Raw genomic sequence first — 14,271 nt, forward strand, 5'->3', positions numbered from 1 at the left:
TGCGGGGGCTTTTCTTTGTTTACATAGGTTGCTCACAGACCTTAGATGAATAACTATAAAGATCACTAAGAATAAAGCAACGTAAGAGACAGTGGACATCAATGTTAAATTCAATGAACTTTCTACCAAATATATATATATATAATTTGAGATGCCAATGAGTAAAAAGAATAGAAACTTAATTATGGAAACTCAGAAAAGGCTTCTGAAATGTTACTTTAGCTGTGACAGAGAATAATCACTTTAAATGTAATTGCTCTACATTTACTGGTAGGAACTAAAATATCTCTTTCGAGCCCCATCTTCCCTTGCCAATGCCCTCATACAAATGTTGCATTATGGATTTTTGCACTTTATGAAATTTAAATTCCTTAGTGATTTTCAGCACATTCACACAAATAAAACAGAGGTATGGCAACTCAATCCTATTATCATTGATTAATAACTGAGAATCATACATGATATGGACAAATAGATGTATATACAATTACATGCATATTTTTATGTATGCTTATATTATTTATAGAAACATACATTTACATTAGCTTGAATATTATTATATGATAGTAGACAGATGCACATATAAAGTTAACTTTATTTGCTTAAGAACCAATATATTTTATTGTAAAGAAGTACATATGGAAGGAAAAGAATATCTGCTAAGAGCTACTTTTTTTTTTTAAGAACTGTTTCTTTTTAAATTTGGGTAATGATAAAATTGATCCTTCAACAGCCTTTAAAAATAATATAGCCTGAAAAATTAAATTTTGTAATTGAAATAATTTACCATCATTATTGAAATTAAGAAAATATATTAAAGAGAGTCTTAACTCTTCAGTGATTGCTTTAGAACCACAAAGGCATTACAAAGGAAGAACAGATATGGGCTCTCAAAAGAAATCAATTCTTGAGTTTCTCAATCCAACACTTATTCCTAAAATCACTATATTCCTTTGAAGTAACTAAATTGAATATAAAAGCTGCAAATAGAAGGTAACCACCCATACAGAACATTTTGGTAGACTTAAAGGAGTTTTAGGATATCTGCCTCCATAAATAAGTAGGCAATAAATCAGAAAGACATTGATATAAACATATAATAATAAAACTGAAAGGTCAGAAGGCACATTCTGAAGAATACAATCTTGTAAATAAAAGAGAATGAAGGTTTACTAATAAGGTAAAATTCTCAAGAAATGCTTATTTGAGGCTTAGAAAAATTTTTTTAAATTACACATTTAAATCTTATGCAAAAAAAAAATGCTTTTTTAGTGCTTTTTATCACTTAGTTCTAAAAAAAGAAAGTTAAAAAAATTCATAACAGAAATAAAAGAAAATGAAAGTTTCTTCCATTTTAAATATTCTATGAAATATTCTATGAAATTCAATATTCATTTTCTCCTAATTTTCCTTAAACTTAAAAAAAATGACATTAGTGTAGTATAGAGTTCACTGTAGATTCAGTGCTATTTTCTTTATCCTGCTCTTCTTCCTTATGTGGTGAATCTAGTTCATTTCTATTTTCCTCCTCACTGGAATCACTGTTCAATCCACCTTCAACTGTGGTGAACTTCTTGTCATGTGAAGAACTTTCACAGGCTTTGTCTGTGGGAACAGCTCCTTTTCTTTGGGGTAAGATAGTGAAAAATGCTTCTTGCCAGTCTCTTGTTTCTAGGTATTCCAGAATAATCTCAAACACTGCAACAAAGACAAACTCCATGTGTTTCTTAACCTAGTCCATCACAATGGTGCATGCTTTAAAACACATTGCTTTTGTGTTAAGAGTGCTAGTATGTCCTAATAACTACTTTGTTCTTATTACTTCTTTCTCCTGTATTAGCTGTCAGAGCCAATAGGCCTAAAGGCTCTCAAGGCTGCTACCTCTTTTGTAGCTTTTTCTCATTTCAGTTCTTAAGCACGCAGAGGTTTACCATTATCTGTTGTCAATTATAATAGACAGAGGACCTTTTTTGTTTCCTTCCTATTCTTTGTTCCTTCCACTTCTTTATCCTTTATGTGCTAACATAAAACTAGAAAAAAAAAAAAGGGTTACCGTTAACCTAAATTTCTTCTATCTTTCCTATATAGTGCCACTCACACTGGGGAGTGTCTTGCCTGCTTTTTTTTTTTTTAAATACTATCTCCAATGTCCTTTCACTTTAATACACTGCTGGGGGAGATTTGGATTACTTTATGATAGAAAAGTAATTTCCACTAATTTAGCAAAAGTCTTAGAAGAAGTTCATTCCTTGAATCAATAAGTTTGTTTCTATAACTCCCTAGAGCCTGCTATAGAGAAATTTTAAAAGCCCAATTAGTAGTTGTGTACTAACAAAAATCTCTACTAAAAAATTTTTAAAAAGCAAAACTCCAGACTTAAGTCTGAGGATGTCTATTACAAGGATATTTACAATAGTAAAAAGAAAAAAAATATCAACAACAGGAGAATGGTTACATTATTGTGTATTTAGATGAAGGAAAATTACATAGCCACTAACAGTGATTCAATAAATATAATAATAAATGGGGGGGAAATACCCCGGATTTATAACATTTTATGCAATAGAGTAAGAATCCAATTATGTAATAAATAATATTATATATGCATAGGAAAATAACTGGAAGAAAACACACCAAAAACTTTCTACAAAGTATTTCTGCATAGTGAAATTACACCTATTTATTTTTCTTTATACTTTTGTACATTTTCAAAGTTTCCTAAAGTATGCATATATTATTCAAACAAATCATAAATGATTACATTTTATAATTTTGTACCCCAAATTGTGTGTTTTCCAAAGGTGTATATTTCCTACTTGTCCAAAATGTAAATGTAATGTTATTTTTCACAGTGTTCACTCAGGTACATTTTCAGTTTATCCCCTTATAGCTTACCATGATTAATTGCCAAAACTTTTCTACTATTCATCTTCACGAAATTTCCAAGGGGAAGCTGTGCATGATCAATTCCATGTTCTGATGCTTGTTTATATGTGAGTCCCTAAAACAAAGACACTGTAACTTGGGCTAGAACATTACGTTATTTAAAGTTAAAGTCTATGAAAGAATAAATAATTTTTAGGAAAGACTGCAGTTCAGAGAATATAATCTGAAAAAGTGTGTGTGTACGTTTAACCACTAATTTGGAAACATTCTCTTGACAATAAGTATAGTTAGAATGTTGCTGGCATTTGTCTTAACCAATTTACAAACGAGGAAACCAAAGACATTATGCTCTCTGTCCCGTCACAAAGTTCCTCAGTGGCAGAACCAAAGGAAAAACCTGGCTCATGCTTCCTGACTCAAATAGCTTCTCATCACTCCACACTGCCTTTCTTTCTTAAAGTACACAAACTGAATTCCTAGAGAAGCATCATCATTCTTCCCATGAATTTAAAAGATAAAACTATGTTTCAATTACATAACACTAAGAGGCACAAATGGCAAACACAAATTAAATAAAAACCTGAATTGAAAAAAATGTTCAACTGCCTATAAATTTTATTTTTCCCTTTCTGTCAATTAAAAGAATGCTGAATATAAATTTTCTCTCTTCCTTAAAGCCTGGGTCTAATCAGGACTGAAAGAACAAAAGAGGAAGAAGAGCTAAATTTCTCAACCAATAGTTTGCATGTTTTATTTTTTAATTTTTAATTTTTTTTTTTTTTTTTTGCTGTACGCAGGCCTCTCACTGTTGTGGCCTCTCCTGTTGCGGAGCACAGGCTCTGGACGCGCAGGCTCAGCAGCCATGGCTCACGGCACCAGCCGCTCCGCGGCACGTGGGATCTTCCTGGCCAGGGCACGAACCTGTGTCCCCTGCATCAGGAGGCGGACTCTCAACCACTGCACCACCAGGGAAGCCCTATTTAAAAAATTTTTATAGCACTGACCTCACTGGATTGCAGTGAGGATAAAGCAAACTAATATATGCAAAATGCTTTGCTTAGCTAGAAAGGTGACTGAAATATTGTAGGCACTCAAACATCAACTATCAGTATTTACTATCAAGAAAATTGATATTACTATCAAGAAAACTGATATATCAATTTTAAGTATGAGCAAGAGCAAAAATAAAAACTTAATAGTACCTTGTGATGGTTGTGATCTACTAATCCTCCAATCACATAGGCCTTTGATTCATCTAATTCCTTTAGTACATTAGGTGAATCTGATGTAAGATAAATCAGGTCTTCTTTCTGTATGAATTCACTGTAGTGCTCTGGTTTGATGTGGATATCCTTTAAAACACAAGGGGAGATTAAGAGCGCTGCTTAAAGGAGCTCCAGAGATGGGAGCGAGCCACAGCTAACAGCACGGACCCAGAGACGGGCATGAGACACTAAGGCTGCTACTGCAGCCACCAAGAAGCCTGTGTGTGAGCACAGGTCACTCTCCACACCTCCCATCCGGGGAGCCTGTACAGCCTGCCACTGCCAGGGTCCCGGGATCCAGGGACAACTTCCCCGAGAGAACGCACGGTACACTTCAGGCTGGTGCAATGTCAGGCCGGCCTGTGCCGCCACAGGCTTGCCCGGGACTCCACACCCCTCCCTCCCCCCGGCCTGAGTGAGCCAGAGCCCCCGAATCAGCAGCTCCTTTAACCCCGTCCTCTCTGAGCGAAGAATAGACGCCCTACGGCGACCTACATGCAGAGGCGGAGGCAAATCCAAAGCTGAACCCCAGGAGCTGTGCGAACAAAGAAGAGAAAGGGAAATCTCTCCCAGCAGCCTCAGGAGCAGCGGATTAAAACTCCACAATCAACCTGATGTACCCTGCATCTGTGGAATATACCTGAATAGACAACGAATCATCCCAAATTGAGGAGGTGGACTTGGAGAGCAAGATTTATTATTTGTTCACCTTATCCTCTTTTTGTGAGTGTGTATGTGTATGCTTCTGTGTGAGATTTTGTCTGTATAGCTTTGCTTTCACCATTTGTCCTCGGGTTCTAGCCATCCGTTTTTTTTGTTTGTTTGTTTGTTTTACTTTTTAAAAATATTTTTTTCTTAATAATTATTTTTTTATTTTAATAACTTTATTTTATTTACTTTCTCTCCCTCTCTCTCTCGTTCTCCTCTCTCTCTCTCTTTCTCTCTTTCCTTCTTTCTACTTTTTCTCCCTTTTATTCTGAGCCGTGTAGAGGAAAGGCTCTTGGTGTTGCAGCCAGGAGTCAGGGCTGTGCCTCTGGGGTGGGAGAGCCAACTTCAGGACACTGGTCCACAAGGGACCTCCCAGCTCCACATAATATCAAATGGCAAAAATCTCAAAGAGATTTCCATTTCAACACCAACACCCAGCTCCACTCAACGACAAGCAAGCTACAGTGCTGGACACCCTATGCCAAACAACTAGCAAGACAGGAACACAACCACACCCATTAGCAGAGAGGCTGCCTAAAATCATAAGTGCACAGACACCCCAAAACACAACACCAGACATGGACCTGCCCACCAGAAAGACAAGATCCAGCCTCATCCACCAGAACACAGGCACTAGTCCCCTCCAACAGGAAGCCTACACAACCCACTGAACCAACTTTAGCCACTGGGGACAGACACCAAAAACATCAGGAACTACGAACCTGCAGCCTGCAAAAAGGAGACCCCAAACACAGTAAGATAAGCAAAATGAGAAGACAGAAAAACACACAGCAGATGAAGGAGCAAGATAAAAACCCACCAGACCTAACAAATGAGGAAATAGGCAGTTAACCTGAAAAAGAATTCAGAATAATGATAGTAAAGATGATCCGAAATCTTGGAAACAAAATAGAGAAAATGCAAGAAACATTTAACAAGGACCTAGAAGAACTAAAGATGAAACAAGCAACGATGAACAACACAGTAAATGAAATTAAAAATATTCTAGAAGAGATCAATAGCAGAATAACTGAGGCAGAAGAATGGATAAGTGACCTGGAAGATAAAGTAGTGGAAATAACTACTGCAGAGCAGAATAAAAAAGAAAGAATGAAAAGAACTGAGGACAGTCTCAGAGACCTCTGGGACAACATTAAATGCACCAACATTTGAACTATAGGGGTTCCAGAAGATGAAGAGAAAAAGAAAGGGACTGAGAAAATACTTGAAGAGATTATAGTTGAAAAATTCCCTAATATGGGATAGGAAATAGTTAACCAAGTCCAGGAGGCACAGAGAGTCCCATACAGAAAAATCCAAGGAGAAACACGCCAAGACACATATTAATCAAACTGTCAAAAATTAAATACAAAGAAAACATATTAAAAGCAGCAAGGGAAAAACAACAAATAACACACAAGGGAATCCCCATAAGGTTAACAGCTGATCCTTCAGCAGAAACTCTGCAAGCCAGAAGGGAGTGGCAAGACATATTTAAAGTGATGAAGGAGAAAAACCTGCAACCAAGATTACTCTACCCAGCAAGGATCTCATTCAGATTTGATGGAGAAATTAAAACCTTTTCAGACAAGCAAAAGCTGAGAGAGTTCAGCACCACCAAACCAGCTTTACAACAAATGCTAAAGGATCTTCTCTAGGCAAGAAACAAAAGAAAAGACCTATAATAACAAACACAAAAGAATTAAGAAAATGGGAATAGGAACATACATATCGATAATTACCTTAAATGTAAATGGATTAAATGCTCCCACCAAAAGACACAGACCGGCTGAATGGATACAAAAACAAGACCCATATATATGCTGTCTACAAGAGACCCACTTCAGACCTAGAGACACATACAGACTGAAAGGGAGGGGATGGGAAAAGATATTCCATGCAAATGGAAACCAAAAGAAAGCTATTCTCATATAAGATAAAACAGACTTTAAAATAAAGACTACTAGAAGAGACAAAGAAGGACACTACATAATGATCAAGAGATCGATCCAAGAAGAAGATATAACAATTGTAAATATTTATGCACCTAACATAGGAGCAGCTCGATACATAAGGCAAATACTAACAGCCATAAAAGGGTATATCAACAGTAACACAATCATAGTAGGGGACTTTAACAGCCCACTTTCACCAATGGACAGATCATCCAAAATGAAAATAAATAAGGAAACACAAGCCTTAAGTGATACATTAAACAAGATGGACTTAATTGATATTTATAGGACATTCCATCCCCAAACAACAGAATACACATTTTTCGCAAGTGCTCATGGAACATTCTTCAGGATAGATCATATCTTGGGTCAGAAATCAAGCCTCGGTAAATTTAAGAAAATTGAAATGGTATCAAGTATCTTTTCCGCCCGAAATGCTATGAGACTAGACATCAATTACAGGAAAATATCTGTAAAAAATACAAACACATGGAGGCTAAACAATACACTACTTAATAACAAAGTGATCACTGAAAAAATCAAAGAGGAAATAAAAAAATACCTAGAAACAAATGACAATGGAGACAAGACGACCCAAAACCTATGGGATGCAGCAAAAGCAGTTCTAAGAGGGAAGTTTATAGCAATACAATCCTGCCTTAAGAAACAGGAAACATCTCGAATAAACAACCTAACCTTGCACCTAAAGCAATTAGAGAAAGAAGAACAAAAAAACCCCAAAGTTAGCAGAAGGAAAGAACTCATAAACATCAGATCAGAAATAAATGAAAAAGAAATGAAGGAAACGATAGGAAAGATCAATGAAACTAAAAGCTGGTTCTTTGAGAAGATAAACAAAATGGATAAACCATTAGCCAGACTCATCAAGAAAAAAAGGGAGAAGACTGAAATCAATAGAATTAGAAATGAAAAAGGAGAAGTAACAACTGACACTGCAGAAATACAAAAGATCATGAGATTACTACAAGCAACTCTATGCCAGTAAAATGGACAACCTGGAAGAAATCGACAAATTCTTAAAAATGCACAACCTGCCAAGACGGAATCAGGAAGAAATAGAAAATATGAACAGACCAATCACAAGCACTGAAATTGAAACTGTGATTAAAAATCTTCCAACAAACAAAAGCCCAGGGCCAGATGGCTTCACAGTCGAATTCTATCAAATATTTAGAGAAGAGCTAACACTTATCCTTCTCAAACTCTTCCAAAATATAGCAGAGGGAGGAACACTCCCAAACTCATTCTATGAGGCCACCATCACCCTGATACCAAAACCAGACAAGGATGTCACAAAGAAAGAAAACTACAGGCCAATATCACTGATGAACATAGATGCAAAAATGCTCAACAAAATACTAGCAAACAGAATCCAATAGCACATTAAAAGGATCATACACCATGATCAAGTGGGGTTTATTCCAGGAATGCAAGGATTCTTCAATATATGCAAATCAATCAATGTGATACACCATATTAACAAACTGAAGGAGAAAAGCCACATGGTCATCTCAATAGATGCAGAGAAAGCTTTTGAGAAAATTCAACATCCATTTATGATAAAAAACCTCCAGAAAGTAGGCATAGAGGGAACTTACCTCAACATAATAAAGGCCATATATGAAAAACCCACAGCCAACATCGTCCTCAATGGTGAAAAACTGAAAGCATTTCCACAAGATCAGGAACAAGACAAGGTTGCCCACTCTCACCACTCTTATTCAACATAGTTTTGGAAGTTTCAGCCACAGCAATCAGAGAAGAAAAGAAAATGAAAGGAATCCAAATTGGAAAAGAAGAAGTAAAGCTGTCACTGTTTGCAGATGACATGATACTACACATAGAGAATCCTAAAGATGGTACCAGAAAACTACTAGAGCTAATCAATGAATTTGGTAAAGTAGCAGGATACAAAATTAATGCACAGAAATCTCTGGCATTCCTATTCACTGATGAAAAATCTGAAAGTGAAATCAAGAACACACTCCCATTTACCATTGCAACAAAAAGAATAAAATATCTAGGAATAAACCTACCTAAGAAGACAAAAGACCTGTATGAAGAAAATTATAAGACACTGATGAAAGAAATTAAGGATGATACAAATAGATGGAGAGATATACCATGCTCCTGGATTGGAAGAATCAATATTGTGAAAATGACTCTACTACCCAAAGCAATCTACAGATTCAATGCAATCCCTATCAAACTACCACTGGCATTTTTCACAGAACTAAAACAAAAAATTTCACAATTTGTATGGAAACACAAAAGACCCCAAATAGCCAAAGCAATCTTGAGAACGAAAAACGGAGCTGGAGGAATCAGGCTTCCTGACTTTAGACTATACTACAGAGCTACAGTAATCAAGACAGTATGGTACTGGAACAAAAACTGAAATATAGATCAATGGAACAGGATAGAAAGCCCAGAGATAAACCCACGTACATATGGTCACCTTATCTTTGATAAAGGAGGCAGGAATGTACAGTGGAGAAAGGACAGTCTCTTCAATAAGTGGTGCTGGGAAAACTGGACAGGTATGTGTTAGAGTATGAGATTAGATCACTCCCTAACACCATACACAAAAATAAGCTCAAAATCGATTAAAGACCTAAATGTATGGCCAGAAACTATCAAACTGTTAGAGGAAAACATAGAACACTCTATGACATAAATCACAGCCAAGATTCTTTTTGACCCACCTCCTAGAGAAATGGAAATAAAAACAAAAATAAACAAATGGGACCTAATGAAACTTAAAAGCTTTTGCACAGCAAAGGAAACCATAAACAAGACCAAAAGACAACCCTCAGAATGGGAGAAAATATTTGCACATGAAGCAACTGACAAAGGATTAATCTCCAAAATTTACAAGCAGCTCATGCAGCTCAATAACAAAAAAACAAACAACCCAAACTAAAAATGGGCAGAAGACCTAAATAGACATTTCTCCAAAGAAGATATACAGACTGCCAACAAACACATGAAAGAATGCTCAACATCATTAATCATTAGAGAAATGCAAATCAAAACTACAATGAGGTATCATCTCACACCAGTCAGAATGGCCATCATCAAAAAATCTAGAAACAATATATGCTGGAGAGGGTGTGGAGAATAAGGGAACGTTCTTGCACTGCTGGTGGGAATGTGAACTGGTACAGCCACTATGGAGGACAGTATGGAGGTTCCTTAAAAAACTACAAATAGAACTACCATATGACCCAGCAATCCCACTACTGGGCATATACCCTGAGAAAACTATAATTCAAAAAGAGTCATGTACCAAAATGTTCATTGCAGCTCTATTTACAATAGCCAGGAGATGGAAACAACCTAAGTGTCCATCATTGGATGAATGGATAAAGAAGATGCAGCACATATATACAATGGAGTATGACTCAGCCATAAAAAGAAATGAAATTGAGTTATTTGTAGTGAGGTGGATGGACCTAGAGTCTGTCATACAGAGTGAAGTAAGTCAGAAAGAGAAAAACAAATACCATATGCTAACACATATATATGGAATTTAAGAAAAAAAAATTTCATGAAGAACCTAGGGGTAAGATGGGAATAAAGACACAGAGCTACTAGAGAATGGACTTGAGGACACGGGGAGGGGGAAGGGTAAGCTGTGACAAAGTGAGAGCGTGGCATGGACATATATACACTACCAAATGTAAAATAGCTAGCTAGTGGGAAGCAGCCGCATAGCACAGGGAGATGAGCTTGGTGCTTTGTGACCACCTAGAGGGGTGGGATAGGGAGGGTGGGAGGGAGGGAGACGCAAGAGGGAAAAGATATGGGAACATATGTATATGTATAACTGATTCATTTTGTTATAAAGCAGAAACTAACACACCATTGTAAAGCAATTATACTCCAATAAAGATGTAAAAAAAAAAACACAAGGGGAGAGATGTTATTAATAGGATTTTGTGAAAATTGGCTAAAAATGATTATTTTCTTTTCTCTAGACAAACCTATCCAAAAAATATATGAAAGGAAGTTTGAAAGAATATTATAACAATGTATTATTTATTTAGAATCTATTACTCCAACATCTTTTCACCTCACATCTCAATTATTTAAGTAGCCTCCTGATGTTATTTCCCTGTCTCTAGCCTCAGATCTCTCCAATTTACTTCCACATACGGATTGTGCACTCATTTTCTGAAAACACTATCATGTTTTACCTTTATCTGTAGAATAAAATCCAAACTCCTTAACTTAGTAATTCTTTCCTGAATATAGCACTAACCTATCTTTCTCTGTTCCAACAAAACAAATGCATTTTTGTCAGGTATTTGCTCACATTGTTCTCCAGCCAAAGAATGCCTTCTCCAATTACTTCCTTCTCCATCTACATGAATCATCTAACGGAAAGCGCTTACAGATGTAATAAATTCCATGCATCTGCTTCCACAAAGATACACATTTGAAATCTTCTTCACCAAAACTGTCAGGTCAGAGGTACAAGACTGAACAACAGTTGGCAGTCAGAAGTTTGCAAATTGCACCAAAAGAATAAAGGAAGATGTATCACCAGGCTCAGATGGCATTTCTCAGTAATTTTTGTGGAAATCAAAAATGAAGTAGAGACCTCTCACCTAAGATGTATACCTTATTGATTAATAAACAGCCATTTTTCTGGAAAATGGTATATTATAAACTTGATCCCTATGCTTAATAAGGGCCCCAAGAAGAATGTGCATAATTAGAGACCAGCGAACTCACATGTCTCTGGAAAACTGGTGGTATGAAATAATAAATTTAACAAGCCACAAAATAACTGAAAGTATGCCTATTTTAACTTATTACATTATTTCTTAGGAAAATAGGCATGAACATAAAACTTGGTAAATATATTGTACTTTAAAACTTAAAAAACCTTTGGAAATGTTTTATACTATGGACTATTAATAAAATAAATGCAGTCATTATGGCATTAGTAAGTGAGACAGGGAAAGTCTGTCACGGTGAGAACTGGCTTGGAGAAAGGAAAAAAGTGTAGGAATAACCCACTACTTCTCTGAGTAGAATAGGGTTAAGGTTCCTTAGGGACTGGTACTAAAGCCAATCTATTAGCCATCTTTGCAAATGACTGAGAGTAGTTTAGTCCAATAGAAAAAATGTGAGCCACATATACTATTTGAAATCATCTAATAGCCACATTAAAAAAAAGTGAAAAGAAATAGATGAAATTAAGTTTAATAATACATTGTATTCAACACAATATACCTGAAATGTTATTTCAACTTATAATAACTGTGGGTTTTTTTTTAATTTTAAGGAGATATTTTACATTCTCTTTTTTTTGGTACTAATGTCTATTTGACATTTATAGCACATCTCAACTCAGACCAGTCACATTTCAAGAGTTCAATAGCCACATGTGGAAGTGGACACCATATGGTATAGCACAGATTTAGAAGAAAGAGAATGCAAGTACATTTCCAAATTTTAGAGTGACTTCACTCTTATAAATAATGTATAGCCAGTTTTCTAGGTAGAGACTGCATACAGACCTTTAAATTTTTTCCTTTTTTAAAAAATATGTTTTAAAGTTGGCAGTAAAATAGCAAGTGAGATTTCATGAAAGCAAGTACAGACTGTATCTCAAGGCTCTTAGCTTCTCCCACTGGTAAACTTAGGTGCAGTGATATGCAGGGTTTGTAGCTGCTGAGTCTTATATTTATTAGCATTGTGTAAAACTTAGGTAAAAAATGTAGACCTTTAAGCATAAAAATACCTTGAATTATGTGAGAGTTAATCTATTTTAGTTACCTTCCAGTTGACCCATCCTTTGTCATTTTCATCCATGTTCTTTTTCAATTGGCCTCCATGGCTTGTCAAGTAAAACTGATAAAGAGATTGGCAGGTATAGAAAGAGAGAGCAAATGACTATTAAAGTCAATATTTTATTCCCTCATACACTCATCTGATTATCAATGAAACACAAAATATTTTCATTCTGGAAAAAAATAAATTTATGGCATGCTTTAAACATGCAAGAATAAATTTGTGGTACAAGCAATGTGTATTTTTGTGTATCTCCTAGCCCACTAACTTCTGTATTCCATCTACATTTTCATACTGTTTTCTAAGCAGTTATAATCTGCCTCTTGTTTAATGATCACTTTACTATAAACTTCCTGCTTCCATGTGAAGTTTCCCTTCCCCTCCTTTTGCCACTAGAATTATTTTTTACCAGTCCAAAATCTTCATAATTTTGCTTTGACTCTAAACCCTGAAACCTATTTCAAATCTAATCGAGGGTGAGAAGAATATAGAATGTAAAAATATAATATTACTATCACTTGATAAGAAGAAAATATCTAACCAAAAGTATATTAAGATTTTCTGGTTTTTAACATCAGTGAGCCAGAATTCATTTTTAGGTCACCTAGAATTCAAACAAATTCAGTAAGAAAAATGACCCTACTCTTAAGAGCAGCCAACTAGTCTCACAAATCACTTCCTCATTCTAGCTAATAAAGTACCTTTCAAAATTATTAGTGACTCAATATCCTTTAAGTAGAAAAAATCTAGCCAACAGACACAATGGCACATATCAGCCAGGGGCAGTTACCCCATTCCCCAGAAAGGAAGGAATTGAGAGTTGAGAAACTGGTATGAAAATATGCATAAGTCCTTTAATGAAGATGTTCAACTACACAGCAGTGAACAGGTCAGTGTGTACAAGACTAATGATGAATGGGCACAATGTGTTTGAGAATGACGTGAAAAAATGTTTAGAATATTTTATTTTTGTAGAAAAGTAAAACATTTTTACAAATAGGCATTTTGTTCTCTAAGAAAGATTACCTGTAAGGCTCTTCCTTATAAAAGCAACGAGGATTACCTGTGCCTTTTCCAAAGGAAGATATAAAAGGAAACTGGAAGTTTGTTTTAAATTCCCCAAACATACCTGCACAGGATGCAGTGCTCGTCGATTTTCTGCATAACATCGTTGAATCTGCTTATGAAGTTTCTTAATGTCCTATAAAAGAGTACAATTTTTAAAGCAATATTTTCAAAATTATTTATGGCCATTCCACAATCCAAGTGGAATAGAATAAGCAGAAGGGATGACTAGATAGGGACATTCTTTCTTTTGAAATACAAGTCCTTTCTGATAATTTCCATTCAGTTTTCTTACATACTAATAAAAATTACCATAAGTCAATACTCTATAAGTGACCCATTATTTCACATTTTGTAGCCACTTAAAATGCAAGTTCAGGAAAACTTTCACTCTTCTTAAGAGACAAAAAAAGAACTCTCTTATAGTCATGCTATTACAATTTTTATAACTACCAAAGGTTATAAACATATTCCTTTTAGTAGCATTGTTTAAACAACCAGGTTTCTCAAACTATTAAATAAGAAATAATTCTATTAAGCCAATCATATTTCTAATTTTCTTCCTT

General features: G+C 35.5%; 1 protein-coding gene across 9 annotated transcripts in view; it reads right to left on the minus strand.

Annotated features, from left to right (window-relative positions):
- Positions 1–646: 646 nt before the first annotated feature.
- TRMT10A (tRNA methyltransferase 10A) overlaps positions 647–14,271 on the minus strand; it is a 36,621-nt gene continuing 22,996 nt past the window's right edge. For all 9 annotated transcript variants that reach the window (XM_060115354.1, XM_060115402.1, XM_060115361.1 and 6 more), the window contains 5 exons: positions 13,770–13,841; positions 12,626–12,700; positions 4,089–4,238; positions 2,896–3,001; positions 647–1,698 (listed from right to left, as the gene is read on the minus strand). In XM_060115354.1, the coding sequence (XP_059971337.1) occupies positions 1,433–1,698; positions 2,896–3,001; positions 4,089–4,238; positions 12,626–12,700; positions 13,770–13,841 (669 nt within the window). In that variant the 3' untranslated portion in view covers positions 647–1,432. The remainder of the gene's footprint in view (positions 1,699–2,895; positions 3,002–4,088; positions 4,239–12,625; positions 12,701–13,769; positions 13,842–14,271) is intronic.

Source organism: Mesoplodon densirostris, chromosome 1, assembly GCF_025265405.1.
Source record: "Mesoplodon densirostris isolate mMesDen1 chromosome 1, mMesDen1 primary haplotype, whole genome shotgun sequence".
In the NCBI taxonomy this organism is placed as follows: Eukaryota; Metazoa; Chordata; class Mammalia; order Artiodactyla; family Ziphiidae; genus Mesoplodon; species Mesoplodon densirostris.